This window comes from Callorhinchus milii, unplaced genomic scaffold (assembly GCF_018977255.1).
Source record: "Callorhinchus milii isolate IMCB2004 unplaced genomic scaffold, IMCB_Cmil_1.0 Scaffold5, whole genome shotgun sequence".
Lineage (NCBI taxonomy): Eukaryota > Metazoa > Chordata > Chondrichthyes > Chimaeriformes > Callorhinchidae > Callorhinchus > Callorhinchus milii.
In genome coordinates, this window is record NW_024704746.1 from 4471269 (window position 1) to 4492145 (window position 20877).

The 20877-nt window shown below is 42.7% G+C and overlaps 1 protein-coding gene across 1 annotated transcript; it reads right to left on the reverse strand.

The window, feature by feature from the left end:
- Positions 1-396: 396 nt before the first annotated feature.
- LOC103184746 (UDP-N-acetylglucosamine transporter) lies at positions 397-19557 on the reverse strand. Its single transcript, XM_007902919.2, has 9 exons — positions 19262-19557; positions 18192-18297; positions 12137-12335; positions 10977-11131; positions 9299-9421; positions 7409-7580; positions 4851-4969; positions 4193-4326; positions 397-2164 (listed from the first exon to the last, which is right to left on the reverse strand). Exons 1-9 carry the CDS (start codon positions 19273-19275, stop codon positions 2074-2076), a joined length of 1113 nt encoding a protein of 370 aa, XP_007901110.1. The 5' UTR covers positions 19276-19557; the 3' UTR covers positions 397-2073.
- Between the last annotated feature and the right edge of the window lie 1320 nt (positions 19558-20877).

Consider the following 20877-nt stretch of genomic DNA (forward strand, 5'->3'; position numbering starts at 1 on the left):
AGATGACATATGGAATAATGGATCCAATTCTGGTCTTCACACTATAAGTAAAAAGTAGCAATGGAAAGAGTACAGCATAGATTTACTAGCTTGATAGCAAAGCTAGCACGTTACTGCTATCAGGATAGGTAGATATTTAAAATTATAAAAAGGTTTGATTAAGTTAGCATAAACAGGCTATTTCCATTGGTTGCAAATTCCGTAACCAGGGAACACAAGTATAAGATAGCGACAGGGGAATCCAAAAGAGAATTTAGGAGGAATTACTTATCACAGAGGATAATGGGATGACGGAATTCACTGCCTGAAGCAGAAGTTGAATCAGATAGTATAGATGCATTCAAGAGGAAGCTAGATTTTGAGGTAGAGGGGAATAGAAGGGTGTGGGAGGGAGAATAGGATTGGGCAGAGACTCATGTGGAGTATAAACACTGGCATGGACTGTATATTCTTAGTAAACCTTTCAATACTCATCCCAATTGGCTACAACTAATTAAGTAGTTGTCAGACATTGCTGGCACATTTTACTACTTGCCTCCATAACAATTCATTCATTTCTAATTAATCTCATATTGTAAAGTGCTTTGAGGTTTTTTTTAACGTGATAATCACTATAATTAACCGAGTGGTTTGCGCACTTTCCAGGAGAGGTGAGAGTAAGGTGCTCTTCATGTAGAATAATGTCTTGCAGAGTTTCATAAAAACTTTCCACAGTTTTGTTCCTTTCTGGACTGTGTGGCGTATTTTCAGTGGCTTTGCTAAATGAGCCACTAGCAAGCCAATTTTTTAAAAATCTTTAAATATATAAAATATGGCTGCCTGATGACTTGAAGTTCAGTGCTAAGAAGCCTGGTTTACACCAGCAATGTTCCATGTGGAGAGTTACCATCACAGCCACAATGAGCAGAGGCCAGGGAGTAGCACGAGGTTGAGACATGGTTGCTTTGTTACTGGTTATGAGGAGGATCAGAAGAGCAATCCAGGATAATATACCAGACTGTGAGAAAGCACCTGGTTTCTGTTTATATTTATCCCACCACAAATCCTCCATCGCACATACACCACCTTCACTTAGTCTCTCCTACTGAAAGGTAATTGGGAGGAAGTTCCTGCCATAAAGTGTTTAGAATTCTGACAATGGATTCCTTAATTGAAACACAATGATCAAATTAATACATTAACCTCAGTGGTTAGATTTTATGAATAACCAATATTAATACAAAATGAAGAAACATGCACTGGAGGGAATTTCTCTTGTAGTATTAAATGGAAACTTGCACAAGTGTTTTTAAATGTTTCAGTGCCAATAGATATGAGGATTGTCATCCCTTCACCTGCTTGTTAACATGACTACCAGGTTTATCTTTCACAAGTGTGGAAAGCAGATAAAACTTAAAATATAAATTGTTCTTTTTAAAAACAGTCATTTAAAGAACAAAACTCAATGGTGTTTGGGTCAAAGTCACTGTTGGTAACTAACCTCAACTGACATTAAATATCAACATGAAAAATAATTATTTGGTGAAGATAAAGTTGGATTGCTCATGGACTGAGATGTGCTATGCTCAGGAGCACCTCAACCAGGTGGAAACCTGCACAGAAAATGCAGGAACAAGCAAGAAGATCTTTATGCAATTATACAAATAATCAGAATTACAATTCTCCTGAATTTTAGGCTAAACGTTTGCACCTTTGATCAAAGGGATCTCAGGCACAAAATGTGAACAGTTTAACATTTGTTCAATTTGTGGGATGAGAGAAGAAAGAAAATTAAACCTTGTTGATTGCTGAACCCTTTCTGACTTTACATTGTACCAAAGTTAAAACAGCAAGATTATTTTGTACCACTTATCTTTCTACACCTCTGGTATTTCACAAGTTATTGGAATACCACCCTGATCCTATGAAATTACATTAAATTCCTCACTTTTGATAACTTAAAAGTAAATATTTTGTCCTTTAACAAAACATGTTCTATTGTCTGTAACCTTGAAGTATCTCCAGGTAGCAGCTTGCAGTTTCATTGTTCTGCGGGTTTTAACCCCACAAAAAGAAGTGCTGGTGATCATGACTTCATGCTTTGCTTGGATTGGATGTGGGCTTCGGCTCATATCCATACAGGAATGTTGCAGTTATCACCAGTAATGCACCAAAGAAAAAGACACTGAAATAAAACAGAATTAGCAGCAACAATTACTACAAAAACCATGATTTATGATAATAATAATAATCCTTGCATTTGATATAGCGCTTTTCACGTCTTCTAGAAGTCTCAAAGTGCTTCACAGAATATGCTGTAAAGTGAATTGACCGTATATTTGTGGGCGAAACGCAGCAGCCAATTGCGCACAGCAGTGTCCCACAAACAGTCGTGGATTGAGAATGACCAATTTATTTACAAAGAATGTACAGCATTCTTCGCTGTACAGGTCAGTTGGCTCAACCAGTCCATTTATACTCCAAGAGTCTTGCCCAAGGTTTCACCCTGCGGGAATCGAACCCAGGTCTCTCGCTTACAAAGCGAGTGCCCTAACCACTGAGCTACAGGACTCCATACTATATTACCTTTATATATTTATAATAACTATATTACCTGATTCAACCACTGCTTTAAGCAGCAAGTTCCCTAATCTCACTCCCCTCTGAGTGACGTAGTTGTTCCTAAATTCTGTTTTAGATTCCCCTAGCCGCTATCTCATACTGATTAACAATTTCTTAGTTAATTTAAGCAATATTAATTCTCCAATCGTTTACATACTAATGTAAATCAAAGGTTTTAAGTTTTGACCTCGTGTTTCACACAGTTTGAACAAACCATCTAACCTCTTTAGGTTTCAACTTTCCCCTTAGCAAATTCCATCCCAAACCACGGAGCAGGGTGCCTAATTTTTAAGAAGGAATATACACTAAAACCCACAGAAGATAGTGAATAAGCCATCTTCTGCTTGACATAGTTACTCCTAAATTCACTTGTTAACAAACTTTCAATGAAGCAGGTTCCAATACTAAGCACAACCACAAATAGCCTGAGAATACTTTTCTTCTCACATGATCATGTACCTGCCACCCTGAGAGTCTGAGCATGTTCCACATATGATTCCTGGAGAAGGGGGAAGCTCAGTCAGGCTTCATCAACATTTCCCGGTCCCCAGTGAGGCTGTCCATACTCCAAGCGTTCAATTTACAATACAATTTACAAAGCAGGTCAAACTGAGACAAAGTCGACAGCTCTGACCTCTGAAGGCCAGCCAGGATGGTGAGGCTAGGAGTTCAGCCAGCGGGAGTCTACACGCTTGTGAGCCTGCAAAAATCTTCCATTTTTCAGTTTTAAGCCCAGTCCGGCTAGGTATAAATTCCGGTAAGCCGAGGGGTTTACTGAACACTTTTTGTCGTGTTTTAGAAGTCAAAATGTTTAAAAACACTTTATGGTAATTATTATGAAATGTCATTTTCCACACAGTAAGGTTCCATAAGCAACTATGAGGTGAACGATTAAATAATCTGAAACAGTGTTGGCCAGGACACTGTGCGAAACGTCCTTCTCTTCAAATAGTGCCAGAGGATCTTTAACATCCACCTGAATAGGCAGACAAGCCTCTATTGAATGCAAATGAGAGGGCTCATAACACTGCAGCACTGAACTGCAATGGATGAGCTCAAGATTAGCACTGGCGCTCAGGTCCATAAATGGGGTTACATCAGATTGATGCATTGCGTTTAGTACATTGTGTTTATTGGAACTTCATTTTGAATATCCAAGATGCCTACCCTGTCAAGCTCCTTGGGATACCTTAGCTTCCTGCACTGACTGAATATCCGTGGTTAACTGTCAATTTAACTGGCTTGCGCCGTGTCTTCAATCCAGATAATTTACACGAACATGAGCGGGCCCAGTATACTTCCCAAAGCGTTTCAACCCAGTGTCAATTCCCTTTCCAACTGCCATTCTGCTGGGAGCAAATTAACTCAGCCTCTGACAATATAAACCCTGTGTAAGATAGATGAAGATTTAGAAAACCAAACTGAGTAACTATTACTAAAGAAGTCCTTCAAACCTCTGCAGTATAACAATTAAAAGCCTGCAATCTTTCTCAGCATTCAACAGGCTTCTAAGTTTGGCAAGATAAGATAGACTCCGGGGGCAAAACAAGACAAAGAAATGAACACAATCAACTTCCATCATTCTCAGTACCTGGTTGGCATGAAATCCTGCAGCCAAAAGTATGAGATCAATGTTGAAAGAATAATAGATACTGATGTGGCGAATCCTTTCAAAATGTTGTCTGCATATTTGATGACAGCTGCTATTACTAGACCTCCCAGAGCCTGGTTAAAAAGAAATTGTTCAAAATAAGGATATTATAAAGAAATGACATTACAAAGCAACTCAGTTAAAAGTGATTCCTGTAATCCTCTTCCATATACTATTGTCCAATACTTGAGTATTTTGCAATTTCTGAGAAGTTTTACCATTGAGATACATGAGTGAAAAGGGAATGGGAGGAAGGGGCAAAGCTAGAGATTAGGATAGATTAAATTGGTGTTTATATAGAATATGAACACCAACATGGACTAGTTGCTCTGAATGAGCCTGTTTCGATGTTATGAATTATATGTAATGCTATGAGATGGCCAAAAATAAAATTCCCAGAACACGATAATACTACTTGCATTCAGTAAAGCACCTTTCACATCAGGAGGAAGTCTCAAAGTGCTTCACAGATTCACTGTAAAGTGTAGCAACTGTGTACCTTGTGCATGAACATGGCAGCCAATTGCATACAGCAATGCCCTATGAACAATATGTGCCCTTCCCTCAGGGTAGGGTCTCAGGGTGCTTAAAGTCCTACCTGTAGAAGTACTACAATCCACGTGAGGTTGTTGTAACCCTGGAAAATTCCATCTTCTTTTACTCGCTCCCCATCATATACGTACACACCCATCATTCCAAAAATACTACCAAACAAACCTAAAGGAGACAAAAAGCATTTCAACATCCAATATACGAATAAAGCACATTTTAGTCTACAAATTATTTCAGCCAATTAACTTCTAAACACATTACATGAACAACAACAAATCACATTTATCTAATGCCTTTCACGTCGAGAAGACATCCCAAAGAGCTGGAAAATCTAGGATTTGTACCCAAGCTGGGGGTTGGATTCAGGAAGGTTAAGAGAAAGAAGATGACTTAAGTCGCAGTCAAAGAGGAAGGTTTTTGAAGGAGGCAAGGGAAGCCTAGAAAACATGAAAGGCGCTATACCAAATGCAAGGACTATTGTAATAATATGGAAGTTCAGGCCAATCTAAGCAACCTGCAACAATTAAGTGCTTAATTTTAAACTACAAAAACAAAGTTGAACAGCATTATTTTGTAAATGAAGTACATATTTGTTTCACATGAAACAATTTTTCAATACGAGAAAGTTTATAAATGGACACCATCACGGTTGTTTGATTTCTTAAAATTCATACTAAAAGATAACATTTATGTTTTGTTGCCAAATACTGGTTCCTTTTAAAAAAAAGTAAATCACAGCAAAATTGACTAATCTTAATTCTTCATACACTGATGAGCAAACTGCACTCCAGCAACTTTCTGTTTTTAACTTTACATTCCAGTTCTTAGAACACAAGCTCAATTCCGGCTGTTGCCATATGTAGTGAACTTCAGTGAGGTTTATTGGAGGTGGTGTTTATTGGATTTTGGAGAAGCGTTCACATCCAAAAGAGTTGAAGCTCCTACCAGATGAAGTCTGCAACCCACATAACTCAAATTTAGACCTTTCCTGTGTTCTATGAAAACCAAACAAAGCGCATAGAACAATGCAATTGTAGGCCTTTTTGTAAACTTACATTGTGGTATCTATAAGTAGTTCTTACCATTAATCTCCATTGTACAATAAATTGTTAGCCAACACTTGCATAACAAGGTATAAAATAAAATAAAGTATAAAATCCCATTTACAGTGGACCCCATTGGTCTATTTTATTCCCCAAAATATCACTTAATCTCAACACATTGTTTGTGATGGTGATATTTTGGGGAGTTTATTGAAAGGACACCGGGAGAATCTCCCTTCTCGTTTCAAATAATATCCAACAACAATAACAAGATTACATTTGAGGACATCCCAAGGCACTGGACAGTGTACAGCATTTAAGACCCGAGTTGGGGTCAGGGTGGGGGGGGGGAGGAGAAGGGAGGGTGGCAGATGGCATGGTCGAAGAGGAGGGTCTTGAGGTGGGACTTGAAGAAGGCTAAGGAGGGGGCGAGGCGGAGTGATTGGGGGGATGGAATTCCAAAGGTTAGGGCAGAGTGGGTCGGGGGATGTGGAGCAGGCTGGAGCCGGCTGAGCGGAGGGAACAGGCAGGGGGTTAGGAGGTCGCAGAGGTAGGGTGGGGCGAGGCCATGGAGGGCTTTGTAGATGAGGACCAGGATCTTGAACTGGATCCTCTGAAGGATAGGGAGCCAAAGGAGTTGGGCGAGAATGGGGGAGATGGGGTCACGGAGTTTGGTGCGGGAGATGACATGGACTGCAGAGTTCTGGATTATCTGCAGCCTGTGGAGTTCATTCTAAAGTGGTCATCTAGGTTCAGTATCTCAAGCCCTGCTTTGTAAGCAAGCATGAAAAAATATCCAGCTGCTGGGTTGTCAGACATGCAAAGTTACTTCCTGCATACGTGCAAATATCACTGCACCATGCATGTATGTATACAATGCACAAGCACTGCAGACATCACGTTCTTCACAAGTAAAGCCAGAAACGACAGCTGCTGGAGTTACCTCGAGTCCAGGTGTGCGAACACATGCTCATATATCCAGGGCTTCATATCCAAGTGAGAGCTTAAATAGTCACTTGTCTGATGGCTAATAACCAACTAGTGATTACGCCTGGGGGAGGGTGGGGAAGAGGAGGAGGAGAAAGTAAGCAGTCATTTAATGGCTTAGCTGTCTTAGAGGTGACATGCCTGGCAACGGATTATTGGAATCAAATCAATCCTCAGTGGCGATCTCTCTATTTCATTTCCTGGGCCAGGGAGGTCTACAGTATTCCAGGGATTCAACCCCCAACCTTCTGAGTGGTGATGGCCAGGCAAGGCAGGCTGAAAAATGGAGAGTATACATTCTATTCAAGGCACAGGAACATTTCCACACGTAGGTGACATACAGATGTGGAATTCAGTCTGCTTTGGATGCTCTAAACCGGCTGATGAGCTTGCACACGGCATTGCACACTGGATTAATCAAAAGAAAAAGAACTATTTGACTCTTTTTTTCAACACATTCACCCAGTTAATCCTCTCACAACCAGGCAATTGCCAAATACCATTGTAGTACATATACAAGACTAGATTTAGAATTGCAATTGGAGTATCTAAATCCAATGATTATTTTACTCACCTAATTGGATGTTTCTAATCCAAACAGACTGCTTTGATCCTTTTAAAATTTTCTCAAAATATACTCCAGCAAAGCCACTAGAGAAACAAGCAATGAGAACAGACACAAGCCCCACAAACTGGGATCCTGCCGAGAGCTCCTTCTTCAAATGCTCCGCGCTGTCTGTTGGCCACTAAAACAGAGAGTTTAATGTGTAGAAACCTCTCAGTGTAGACTGTCTGCATCTCGAATTAATCTGCAAAATTAAAACCCACTATTCTGCTCCAGGTCTCTATTGGCAACTAATATCAAAACATTCAGAACAGGCCAAGAGGCTCTTTAAAAGGAAGAATGTTATCCACTTTTCTTTGTAATAGACAGGACACAGACTTGTGCAGTAAGAAAGTTTNAAAAAGCCACCAAATAAATGTTTAAATCTTAAAATGGGCAGAGGTGGCCAATCTAATGATCCCAACTATAGGTCAAAAGTAATGAAATTGAAAGGAAAGAAATGCAGTAAATGTATCCAAATGCATATGAAGGCAGACAGTTGGCAGATGAAGCTTAAATATAGAGAAATGTGAAGTACTTCACTGTGGTAGGATGTATAATACATCTATATTCCAGATAGTAAGATCCTAAAAGGAGTAGAGAGAGATCTGAACGGAGGGAGCGGGCAGGTTGGTAGAGTCAGCAGGTCAGAGGGCAAGGCCATGGATGGCCTTGAAAGTGAGGACGAGGATCCTGAACTCGATCCTCTGGGGGATGGAGAGGCAGTGGAGTCGGGCGAGGATGGGAGTGATGGGATCATGGAGCCTGGATGATCTGCAGCATGTGAAGGAAAGAGTTGGGAAGGCCGATGAGGAGGTAGTTTCCATAATCGAGTGATGTGACGAATGCACGGATAAGGGTTTCGGCAGCCTGAGTTGGTGAGACAGTGGCGGAGTCTGGCAATGTTGCAGAGGTGTTGGTAGGCAGTGCATGACACGGATATAGGGGAGAAAGGACAGTTCAGGGTCAAACAAGACAGCCAGGTTCCTGACTGGCTTAGTGAGGTTGAGTGTGCAGCTGTGTATGCTGATGCTGCCAGTGCCCGAGCTGCGCAAGCCAATCAGGAGGGCCTCGGTCTTGCTGACGTTGAGTTGGAGAAAGTTATCCCTCATCCAGGACTTGATGTCGGACAGGTAGTCGGTCAGGATGCCAGTAGTCCTGGAGTTGAGGGTGGAGGCAGAGAGATGGAGTTGGGTGTCACCCGCATACATGTGGAAATTTACCCCATGTCTGCGGATGATGTCACCAAGGGGGAGCATGCAGAGGGTGAAGAGGAGGGGACCGAGGACAGAGCCCTGAGGAACATGGAAACCCGATTGTAGGGCTTCATGGAGGGAGTGGGAGGAGAGGAAAGAGCGAAGCTGGGAGGCAACGGCTCTCTCATTATTATAGACCTTGGATAGGAAAGGGAGGCTTGAGATGGGCTGGTAATACTCCTATTCCAGTCAGTAGCTTTACAAACATGATCTAGTTCACAGGAAACTAAAAGTTCTGCAGCAGGAATTCTTCTACAAATGTCAAAGATGAAGCATTCCATGAATTTCCCTGCCCATCTCACCCTGAAAAAGAACCTGTATTCAGATAGGCTGCAGTTGACAATAAATAAGTGTGCTCCTTAATTGAGGGCAACTTATTCTCAATAACTGTCAGATAAGAGTTTCAATGAACGGTTCCCAGATTTTATTGTGACTCTTCCACCTAAGAAAATGTAAAACAAAATGTAAGACAGATGGTGATGTCATATCAGTGTTGAAACTTGAATTTTCACTTGTTAAATGTTTGAGGAAGTTTCTAAATTTGAATCTTTTCACATTGAGTTACAGTCCTACATAATAAAGCCTTGAAATACCGTGCACATACCTGAACAAGAGCCACACCCGCCATTAAAGTTAGGAGAGAGAACCATTGATAAACACTCAGGTTTTTTCCAAGCATTGTCACAGAAAACAAGGCTGTTGTGAGAATCTTTAACTGATAAGTAACCTATATAAAAAAAACACAGTGAACATTTCTCACTAATTTTTTTAGTGACTGTTTAAACAATGTAACATGACAAAAACAGAGGTGAACTTAGTTAGTAACAGTTGTTGTTATAATAATAATGTTTGTATTTAATATTGCATGTTACCAAGTCGTTGAGATGTCTCAAAGCACTTCACAGGATATACTATAAAATGGATTGACTGTATTTTGTGGGCAAAACAAGACAGCCAATTGCACACAGCAGTGTCCCAAAATAGCCATGATATGAGTGACCAATTTTATTTGGGGGATTCCTGGCCAGGACACCAGGAGAAACTCCCTTTTGTTTTTGAATAGCATCATGGAATCTTTAACATCCACGCTGACAGGACCTCAGTTTTAACATCCCATCCGAAGGACGACACCTCCAACAATGCAGCACTGCACTGGAGTATCACTTTAGGCGATGCGATTCTAGACATGGGACTTGAACCCACAACCTTCTGACTCAGAGGCAAGTGCTACTGCTGAGGCAGGATGAGTTAATTACAAAGGTTGATCATATTAAACGGAACTACACTGGTGGATTGTGCCAAATTTAGGCACTTAGGCATCTAAGCTGTTGAAAGCTTTCACTCAGAAAACCAGGAGTCCTGTAGCTCAGTAGTTAGAGCATTCACCTTGCAAGCGAGACACCTGGGTTCAATTCCAGGCAGAGGGCGAAACGTTGGGCCAGTTTCCTTACTCCACACACCTAATAATAATTCCTCCAAAACAAACCAATAATAAATTGGTCATTTTCAATCCACGACTATTTGTGGGGCACTGCTGTGCGCAATTGGCTGCCGCATTTCGCCCACAAATATACGGTCAATTCACTTTATAGTCTATTCTGCAAAGCGCTTTGAGACTTCGAGAAGACGTGAAAAGCGCTATATCAAATGCAACGATTATTACATTATTATACCAAAGCTGCCTGGGAGCCAGCCTTGGCAGTAGGATACCATGCAAGACAGCATTGGTAATAACCAGGGAAGCCCATGAACCACAGTGATAGCTGAACAACTTCATGGCATTGATCTACGCTGTATTATTCAAGCCATCCAATTGTACACTTCCATGAACTACACAAAACGTGGGACCGAAGATAGAATTGGGACATTAAAAACAATCCAGGGCATGAGTGAGGGAGGGGGGAAGAAAAAAAAGACATTGGACGAGAGATCACTCCACCATGCACTGCACTGCAGCAATGCAATAATGAATACATTGGAGCAAAACATTGGAGAGGCACCCCAGCCTCATACTAAGCAAGATTTCCCACTGTGTCAGTCAGACCAGCAGCTGCAGTAGAATGATAGGAAACAGCAGACAGATCAAAGAGGTCATACGCTGCAGTAATGAACACAAGACACAATAGCCCACAGGCAGTGACGAGTCCATGCTACAGGGACACCTGCTTCTCACCCCTCAACTGATTGAAAAGGACCCCAAAATAGTGACAAGGGATCTAAAGAAAAGATTTGAAAAATAACACTGAAAAAGGGCAATATTCTTCTTATTATTAATACTCTACCTGATATGTTGCAGCATCTAAATTTGACAAAGCGACATAAAGGAGGTTATTTTGAAGAGTGTAAATTCCAGAAGGAATGGCAAGTTTTAATGTGTCCATTGGTTTGTTGAAGATTTCTTCTTGTAACACTCTATTTAGTGTTCGAAAACTATAACCTAAGACAAACAAAGAAAAGTAGCATCATCATACAAATGAACAATCTGTTTAAAAATGATCACCCTGCCAGTAATTGTCATATTCATAGGTTTGTTGTTTCAAAATCTCTCCACTACTCTTCTCACTGTCTCGATGAGCCAGAGCAAGCAGCAAGAGATATTAATACGAATCAAAGCCAAAGGTGAGGAGGTACTACTGAGAACTAAATAAACAAGATACCTTCAGTTTAGTGGATGTTCACTGCTAATTCCTCACTCCATCTGAACTATCATTGATGGCCGAGCTTTCAGGCACTACATCTCTACCCTTTGAAACTCTTCTGAAAACTTTTCAGCTTGCTTCTTCTCGCCCTCCATTAACTCACCAAAAATCATATCTTTTCAACTGTGCTTTTGGTCAACATCCATAATTCTACCTTAAGCTCCTCCTATAAGTAACAATAATAATCTTTGCATTTAGTATAGTGCCTGAGTACATTGTCGAAAAGTCTCAAAGCCCTTTACAGGATTTTACTGTGAACATTGTAGTGACTATGTATTTGTAGGCAAACGCTTCAGCTAATTTGCATTCAACAGTGTCCCCCAAACAACCATTAAGTGAATGACCAATTTTACTTAGGAAATTGTTGTTCAAGACTCCAGGAGAAATTCTCTTTTTTTTCAAATAATGCCATGGGATCTTTAACTCCAAGTTTAGCTCCATATGCTATACATGCATGAAGAGCACCACATAAATGGAAAGTGTTGTTGTTGTAAATATCATTCTATGTGAAAAGCACCATTTAAGTGCAAGTTATTGCTGTTACGTTTCAGAGATTACAAACTTCAATTCCTCGTAACATTTTGCACATGTGAGACTATCAGGCTTTGACACAACATTCATACGAGATCAAATGCAAGGATTATTATTATTATTATTATTATTATTAACGTTCCAGTGTTCCATCTGATTTATAAAAAATATCCCAAAAAGGTGTTGTAATTTTATGCACATATTGAACATACCAGAATCTTTATAGACTAATAAAATGCATGTTGCAATCTTCATTATCTCAGCAATGACCACAGCAGTTGAGGCTAGATAACGGGGCCCTTCTTCCTTTAAGGTACGTGAATAACGCATAGTCAATACCAGAGTGGTGGTCTGAAACACCAGGACTCCCAATGAAAGATATTTCAAAGTCAACATCTTGCCTCCAATTTTCTGGAAAAAGATAAAACATGAGGCCCACTTAATATCACATTTACATTTAGGATTTTAGTTCAAATACAGCAGAATACAAGGTATCTACAATATAAAATGTTATAGCAAAGAAACAAGCCGGTGAGGAGAGCAGAAGAGAGAACCAGAAAGGGTCACCAGGGAGAGGAGGGGGTAGGAAAAGAGTGTGAATTCCTGAACTAGTGCAAAATTCTCTGCTTTTATTTTCAAGTAATGTGTTTGGGGATTTCACAAGGAATATTTCTGTACTTAACTAATTTGTTATGGTAAAAAATGTTAATCTTAACATCTCTTCAAAAGTTACTGTATAATCCATAACAGCCATGTGGTGAGATGCGTGGTCACAAAAAGTGTAAAGGCCATCCTTTAACTCCATTAAAAAGTGTAGAAAGTGTAAAGGCTGTCAGCTGGGAGGACAGGAAATCATTAGATTCCATTCTTGGTCAATACTAGGTTTAGTACCAAAGGCAGGGAGCATGGGCTCACTGTTCAGGCTGGAACCATGACATGTTCCTGGATCATTTCCCATTGATAAATCACTCTGGAAAGGAGTGTAGATTGAAGACAGTGTCTGTAACTATAATATACTGTAGAGGGCTGCTGTCAGGGTTACCAAAACCAAAGAGGATAGATAACGGGGCCCTTCTTCCTTTAAGGTACGTGAATAGAGCATAGTCAAGCATCACCTCCTTTCACTAGAAACCCCCAAATCAAGTCTCAACATGATATATAACATGTACAGGTCTTGCACATGGCACTCATACAGTGTGTAAACCCTGAAAACAGGAATAATTTCTGGTGATTATTTAACAAGGATGCAACTTGGAGTTTAACATTGCATTATAAAAGTCATACCATGAAAAGCCAATTTTTTTTCAAATTATAAACTGTGCTTTAAGGTGTTCCTTGGCTGAGTGGAGACAGGTGATCTGCCAAGGCTACCGATATGAACAGGTGCACAAGAAAATCCCAAGTTGGCTTAACTAACATCTCAGGACGAATTGTTAAGTTTCCCTCTCTGCAAAATAGCTTGTATGTAACAGTCGGGTTCAGTTCAGAACACTTTTGCCTCTATTTTAGACCCCACAGCGGGGCTTTAGCTCATACACTAATCTAACACTTCAGTCCAGTGTTGAGGTGTACAGCATTGTCAGAGAAACGGCACTTCAGATGAGATGTTAATTTGAGATCCCCTTTGCCGTTCTTCTGATGGATTTTAAAAGATCTACAACAAGAATTACTTGAATTTATACAGTGCCCTCCTTGCTGGATGGCGTTTCCGAGTGCTTAACAGTGGCGAAGCCCGATGTTGAGCCAGGTGGAGGGGAAAGGTCAAATAGGCACGGTCAAAGAGAAAGATTTTCAAAGGTGACCTGAAAAGAGGACGAGAGAGGGCAAGGCAAAATGACTGAGGGAGAGAGTTCCACAGCTTTAGGGCATAGTGGCCAAAAGCCACCGATGGTGGGGTGGACGGTCCGGGGGACAAGGAGGAGGCTGGAGTCAGTCGAGCGGAGGTAGCGGGTAGTAGGGTAGGGAGAGAGCAGGTTGGAGAGGGAGGGGGGTGCCAGGGCATGAAGGGATTTAAGTACAAGAGTGAGGATCTTGAAATCGATCCACACTGTGATAAGGAGCTAATGGAGTCTGACAAGGACTGGGATAATGGAGGTAAGGAGTTCAATACGGGTGAGAATGTGAACAACGGGGTTTTGAATTAGTTGAATTTCAGGAATAGTGGAACAGGGGAGAACAGTGGTGAGGGAGTTTGAGTAGTCGAGGTGACAAAGGCGTGGACGAGGGTTTCAGCAGCTTTTGCACTGAGATATGGACAGAGTCAGGCAATGTGGCGGAGGTGGAGGAAAGTGGAACTTGCCAGAGACTGGATGTGGGTTACGAAGGATAGCTGAGGATCGAACCTGATGCTTAAGTTGCGCACGGGTTCGGTGAGTCTTGTGGAGAGATCGGGGAGGATGAGGCGGTCTGAACCATAGGAGAGAAGTCATTGATGGGAGCCAGAGTCCTGTACTCATTGAGGCCTTGATGTATGTCAGACAAGCTGACAGAACATCAGTAGACTGGGAGTCACAGCTGGAGGAAGAGAAGTAGATTTGGGTGTCATCTGCATACATGTGGAAGTTGACCCCATGTCTGCGGATGACATCGCTGAGAGGGAGCATGTAGATGAGGAAAAGAAGGGGGCCTTGGGGTACCCTGCAGGTGACCATGCGGTAGCGAGAGGAAAAAATCATTGGCCGAGATGAAGTGCTGGCGGTTGGTTAAGTCGGACTCGAACCATGTGAACAATGGGAGGCACAGGTAGAAATAGCAGAGGTTACAATTTTTCAATCTTCGTTGGACACAGGAGTGGTATCAGAGGACTGGATGTGACTCCTCTGTACAAAAAGGGACAGAAGGACAAACCTGGGAACTCCAGGCCAGTCAACCTAACATCGGTAGTGGGGAAACTCCTGGAGACTATAATCCGGGACAGAATAAATCTTCACTTAGAAGAATATGGGTTAATTAGGGACAGACAGCATGGATTTGTTAAAGGCAAATCTTGTCTAACAAATCTAATAGAATTTTTCAATGAGGTAACGGAGAGGGTGGATAAAGGTAGTGCAGTTGATGTAGTTTATATGGACTTTCAAAAGGTATTTGACAAAGTGCCACATGAAAGACTTGTAAGAAAGATAGAAGCCCATGGTATAAAAGGGACAGTGGCAGTATGGATCCAGAACTGTCTGGGAGACAGAAAGCAGAGAACGGCTGCTTTTCTGACTGGAGGGAAGTGTACAGTGGTGTCCCCCAGGGATCGGTATTAGGACCACTGCTCTTCTTAATATACATTAATGATCTGGACTTGGGTATAGCAAGTACCATTTCCAAGTTTGCGGACTACACAAAGTTAGGTAGGGTAGTAAACAGTGAGTAGTAGCCGACTGCAGGAAGAATGGTAAAATGGGCGACACATGGCAGATGAGTTTCAATGTGGAGAAATGCGAGGTAATGCATTTTGGTAGAAAGAATGAGGGGAGGCAATATAGGCTGGTAATACAATCTTAAGGGGGGTAAAAGATCAGAGAGACCTGGGGGTTCAGGTAAATGAATCCTTGAAGGTGGCAGGACAGGTAGATAAAGCTGTAAAAAGGGCATATGGGATACTAGGCTTTATAAATAGGGGCATAGAGTACAAGAGTCAGGAGGTTATGATTAACCCATATAAACACTGGTTAGGCCTCAGTTAGAATACTGCGCTCAGTTCTGGGCACCGCACTATAAGAAGGATGTTAAGGCATTGGAAAGGGTGCAGAGGAGATTTATGAGGATGGTATCAGGAATGAGGGACCTTGATTATGAGGAAAGGCCAGAGAGGCCGGGATTATTCTCATTGGAGCAGAGAAGGTACGAGGAGACCTAATAGAGGTCTTCAAAATCATGAGGGGATTTGATAGGTTAGAAACTGTTTCCACTGGTGGGTGTGTCGGTGACTCGAGGTCACAAATTCAAAATAGTATCTAAAAGAAGTCGAGGTGAGAAGAAATTTTTTCACGGAGTGAGTTGTTGGAATCTGGAACGCATTGCCTGAAAGGGCGGTCGAGGCCAATTCGATAACTACTTTTAAAAACATGGTGGACGGGTATTTGGGGAGGACGGGTTTGCAGGGTTATGGGGAAGGGGCTGGGGAGTGGGACTGACATTAATTGCTCTATTCAAAGAGCCGGCACAAACTCGATGGGCTGAATGGCCTCTTTTTGTGCTGTACGATTCTATGACAGGCTTGTAATACCAGGCTCACCCCCTCTGAGATCCAATCCATCCTCAAATAGTTTCCAGTTTATATAAGCTCCAAAGTATTGTCTCCAAGTGGAAGGCTTTGCCCAGATCTGGTATATTTATAATGTAATTTAATTCCTCTGAATTACAAAGCAACACAAAATTATAAGGAAACATGCTACTCTCCCAACAGGCTACCAAACAATGAACTCAAGTTCTCTAACATCCATTTCTAATTTTTCCAGAAAAACTTAAGGTCTGTTGCAAAAATACCATTGATCAACGCCGGTCATGCAGTAAACAAGAAACGCACAAAAACAGATATTCTAAATCAACCGTATTCAGAGATTTGACCTTTATGAAAATTGACCACATAATTGGCTAAATCAATGGTAAATAGGATTTTGGATCGTCACCAAATAATGACTAGTGGTCCAAGGTGCAGGAGGATGCCTGCCAGAGAGTGGTTCAATGACAAGCTACGTGGTTGGGTGTGAGATAGGAGTGCAGGTAAATGATAATAATTCTTACTTTTTTTTCTTATAGCGCTTTGATGTTGTGACAAAGATCCAGAAAAGCATTTGGAAGATCATAAGAGACTTCTCTGCAATTGCCTATCGTGTGCTTCAGCCAGGAATATACAGCTGACGTTATATTATAACAATGCAGAGCTGCTTCAAATATAAGCCTTTTGTCCCTGGTGATGTAGATTTGCCCATTTACACTACAGAGCCCAATATACGTTACAAATTTACATTTATATATCGCCTTTCGTATTGGGAGTACATCCCAAGGTGCTGGACAGTAAGGTTTGCACCCAAGCTAGGGGACAAGGGGAGTGGGGAGGGAAAAGCATAGTCAGAAGGGAAGTCTTGAGATTAACCTTGAAGGAGGCAAGGGAAGGTGACAATTGGAGTACCAGAAAGTGGGGGCAAATACATTGAAAGCCCAACCGTTGATTGGTGGGGGACATGAAGCAGACAGGTGCCCACTTAGTGAAGGGAATGACCAGGTTGGTAGGGTTTGTGGTAACAACGGTAACAATTTATCTTGGATATTACATGTTTTCAAAATTTTTAGCTTAGTTTTGCAACAATTAGATCCAGAAATTAAACGGTTAAAAGCACAGAAATCAGTAGCAGTGGCACACAAAGGCAGACCATCACCAACAATCTGCAAAAACAAATCAGCAATAATATATACGTGTGTGTGAGTCTCAGAATATTAATAAGATTCCCGAATTCAAGGGGGGGAATGTTGGAATCAAAAATATGATATTTTAGTTCAGTTAGAAATGCTTTAGCAATTATTAGTCTTTATTGGAATGATTTCATAGAATCGTACAGCACAAAAAAAGGCCATTCGGCCCATCGCCGGCTCTTTGAATAGAGCAATTAATGTCAATCCCACTCCCCAGCCTTTTCCCCATAACCCTGCAAACCCATCCTCTTCAAATACCCGTCCACCATGTTTTTAAAAGTAGTTATCGAATCGGCCTCAAACACCCTTTCAGGTAATGCGTTCCAGATTCGAACAACTCACTCCGTGAAAAAATTTCTTCTCACCTCCCCTCGGCTTCTTTTAGAGACTATTTTGAATCTGTGACCTCGAGTCACCGACACACTCACCAGTGGAAACAGTTTTTCCCTTTCTATGCTATCAAATCCCCTCATGATTTGTAGACATTGTAAGCCTAAACAGAATCAGCTAAATTGTAGAGTTGATGTCTGAGGATGACGTGTGTTTTGGGGACTTTGGTGTAACTTTAGATAAAATGTTATGCGAAAATAATAGCATGTATGCCTTGATGAGATCAAATGGTTCAGAAGTAAGCAATGTGTTTATTACGGTGGTTGGTTGTTGATGTAACGCTCCTGCAATATCTTAATTCAAATCCATTCACGGGTACTGTACTCGTGGACAATCTCGGCTTATTCAAACCAGCCTGAAAACAGCTATCAGGTGGGTGAGGACGTGCAGATTTGCTCGGACCATCCCGATGTTTAAAAAAAGGACAATGATAACAGAGGTGTAGCTAAGCTATGTTCAGTCTGAGTTGGTTACCTGAGTGTTCTGTTCCGAGTCAGTGAGAGAAACTACGTTTTCTGTTCCTCCAGGAAGACAGAACTTCCACCTGAGGTTTTGAGACTCAAGACACTCGACCTCGGTTCTGGCAAATTCAAGCAAAATTGGGGAAAAAGCAAAAGAACAGAAGAACTGCAATGATATGCGCATACAGCTGCAATATCTGGGCCTTTGTTTTAACACTCGCTTTGTCAGCTCAACAGAGCGTTAATGCTACTATTGAACCTCCCAGGTTCAACACGCTCATTAATTCCACTGCTGACTGTACTGGCTGTACCTTCGAATGAAGCCAAGCATGAGCTAATAATAATAATAATACTTGCATTTGATATAGCTCCTTTTCATGTCTTCGAGACGTGTCAAAGCGCTTCACAGAATATCGTGGATTGAGTGACCAAATTATTTTTATTTATTTTGAAATTAGTACCCCCGGAAAGGTAATCCACCAATCGACTAACGTCCGGGTTCTTACTTAATGCTAGGTAAACTGAGGCATACGGAGTAAAGAAACTTGCCCAACCTTTCGCCTTGAGCTGTTTGCCTAATAATTATGAACTTTGATATTGACTTTAATATTGTTATTACAAATAATATAGCTACACCTGAGCATACCAGCAAATATTGTTTGTTGTATGATAACCATGTTGTTGAACTAATGCAACTCTTCCGCCTTATCAAGTAAACAAGCTTTAAAATATATAATAATAATAAAATATGAAATACAAGTGACTTTGGCTCCTCTGTTCACTGAGTTTCTAATATAAAATTTTGGCTAACAGAATAAGATTATAACAGTGGTTAACTTCACTACTAACCGCACCTTCAAACCCAATAAAACCTTACATTCAAATACCGCCACCACCTTGCCCCACAGCATCTCTGACCTCTTGCACACCAACCACCACAGCAACTGGCAATTCCAGTTTCATTCCAGACGCCACTCCGCCTGAATGAACTGTGCAAATGCAAGTTGTTGTTGTTATGCACCTCTGTAATCTAACAATGCAGTCAGTTAAGTGATTGTAGAACCAATACAAAATGACACTTACTCAGAGCCTGTCATGTCGGGAGGGCGTCCCAAGGCGCTGCACAGTCAGGGATTTGGACAGTTTACACCACAAACAAGAAATACAACATAACAACAGCCGCAGGTGGGGCTGGAGCTGCCTGTGCCCCCTCCCCGCCTGTACAGCAATGAGCCGCCCTTTGTCCACAAACTTTACTCAGAAATTAACAGGAGCCGGACTCCAGATCCGGCTGTGATGACGCTTTACAGCACCTGCTGGAACTGCTCCCTCTCCAGAGGGCTGTACCCCGGGGGCTCAGGCTCTCCCCCCCCGGGGGCTCAGGCTCTCCCCCCCCCCCCCCCGGGGCCCAGGCTCTCCACCCCCCCCGGGGGCTCAGGCTCTCACCCCCCCCGGGGGCTCAGGCTCTCCCCCCCCCCCGGGGCCCAGGCTCTCCCCTCTCTCTCGCCCCCCGTTTCTGCGCTATATACACGCCAGGCAGCGCCAGGCTCGGCCCCGGGTTAGAACAGCAGCCCGAGGCCTCTCCCTCCTCGTCTGCTCCTTATCTCAGTGTCTCTCTCGCTCGCGGGGTCTGTGTGTGGACAGTGTCTCAGGGTCTCTGTGCAGTGAGTGTGGACGCAGTGAGAGTCTCTCTCTCTCTCTCAGTCGCGCGCTCTGCGTCCGTGTGAGTACATTGTCCCTCAGGGTCTCTGCCTGTACAGTGTGTGTGTGTACAGTGTGTTACACCCGCTCAGGGTCTCTGCCTGTAGTGTGTGTGTGTGTACAGTGTGTTACACCCGCTCAAGGTCTCTGCCTGTAGTGTGTGTGTGTGTGTGTGTACAGTGTGTTACACCCGCTCAGGGTCTCTGCCTGTAGTGTGTGTGTGTACAGTGTGTTACACCCGCTCAAGGTCTCTGCCTGTAGTGTGTGTGTGTGTGTACAGTGTGTTACACCCGCTCAGGGTCTCTGCCTGTAGTGTGTGTGTGTACAGTGTGTTACACCCGCTCAGTGTGTGTGTGTACAGTGTGTTACACCCGCTCAGGGTCTCTGCCTGTAGTGTGTGTGTGTGTGTACAGTGTGTTACACCCGCTCAGGGTCTCTGCCTGTAGTGTGTGTGTCAGGGTCTCACCTGCTGCCTGTGAGCCGCGCGGGTCCTGGAGCCGGGCTGTGGTGACGAATGAGCTCAAGATCTCGCGAGATCCTCAAACTACAGGGCGTGGGGCGGGGCCTCGGGTGAAGGGCGGGGCCTCGGGTGAAGGGCGGGGCCTCGGGTGAAGGGCGGGGCCTCGGGTGAAGGGCGGGGCCTCGGGTGAAGGGCGGGGCCTCGGCTGAAGGGCGGGGCCTCGGGTGAAGGGCGGCTAAATTGGCTTTATCGGATTCCGTGTCCGAGGTGCACGGACCTCGACACTAAACCAAAGTTTTCTTCCATCGATAACTTGGGGAATAAAAGCAATCGTTTCCGCAGTAACTGCGAGGCTCTGCGGAGGGCAGCTCAGGGGGCCAGGCTCAGCAGCAGGAGTCGGAGCAGGGGTGGGCAAAAGACGGCCCGCGGGCCATATCCGGCCCGCCATATGATTCTATCCGGCCCGTCATTGTGTCCGGCAATAGAAAAAATTACAGTTGGTTCAGTCCCAGAAAGTCACACAAATTTCCTATTTGAA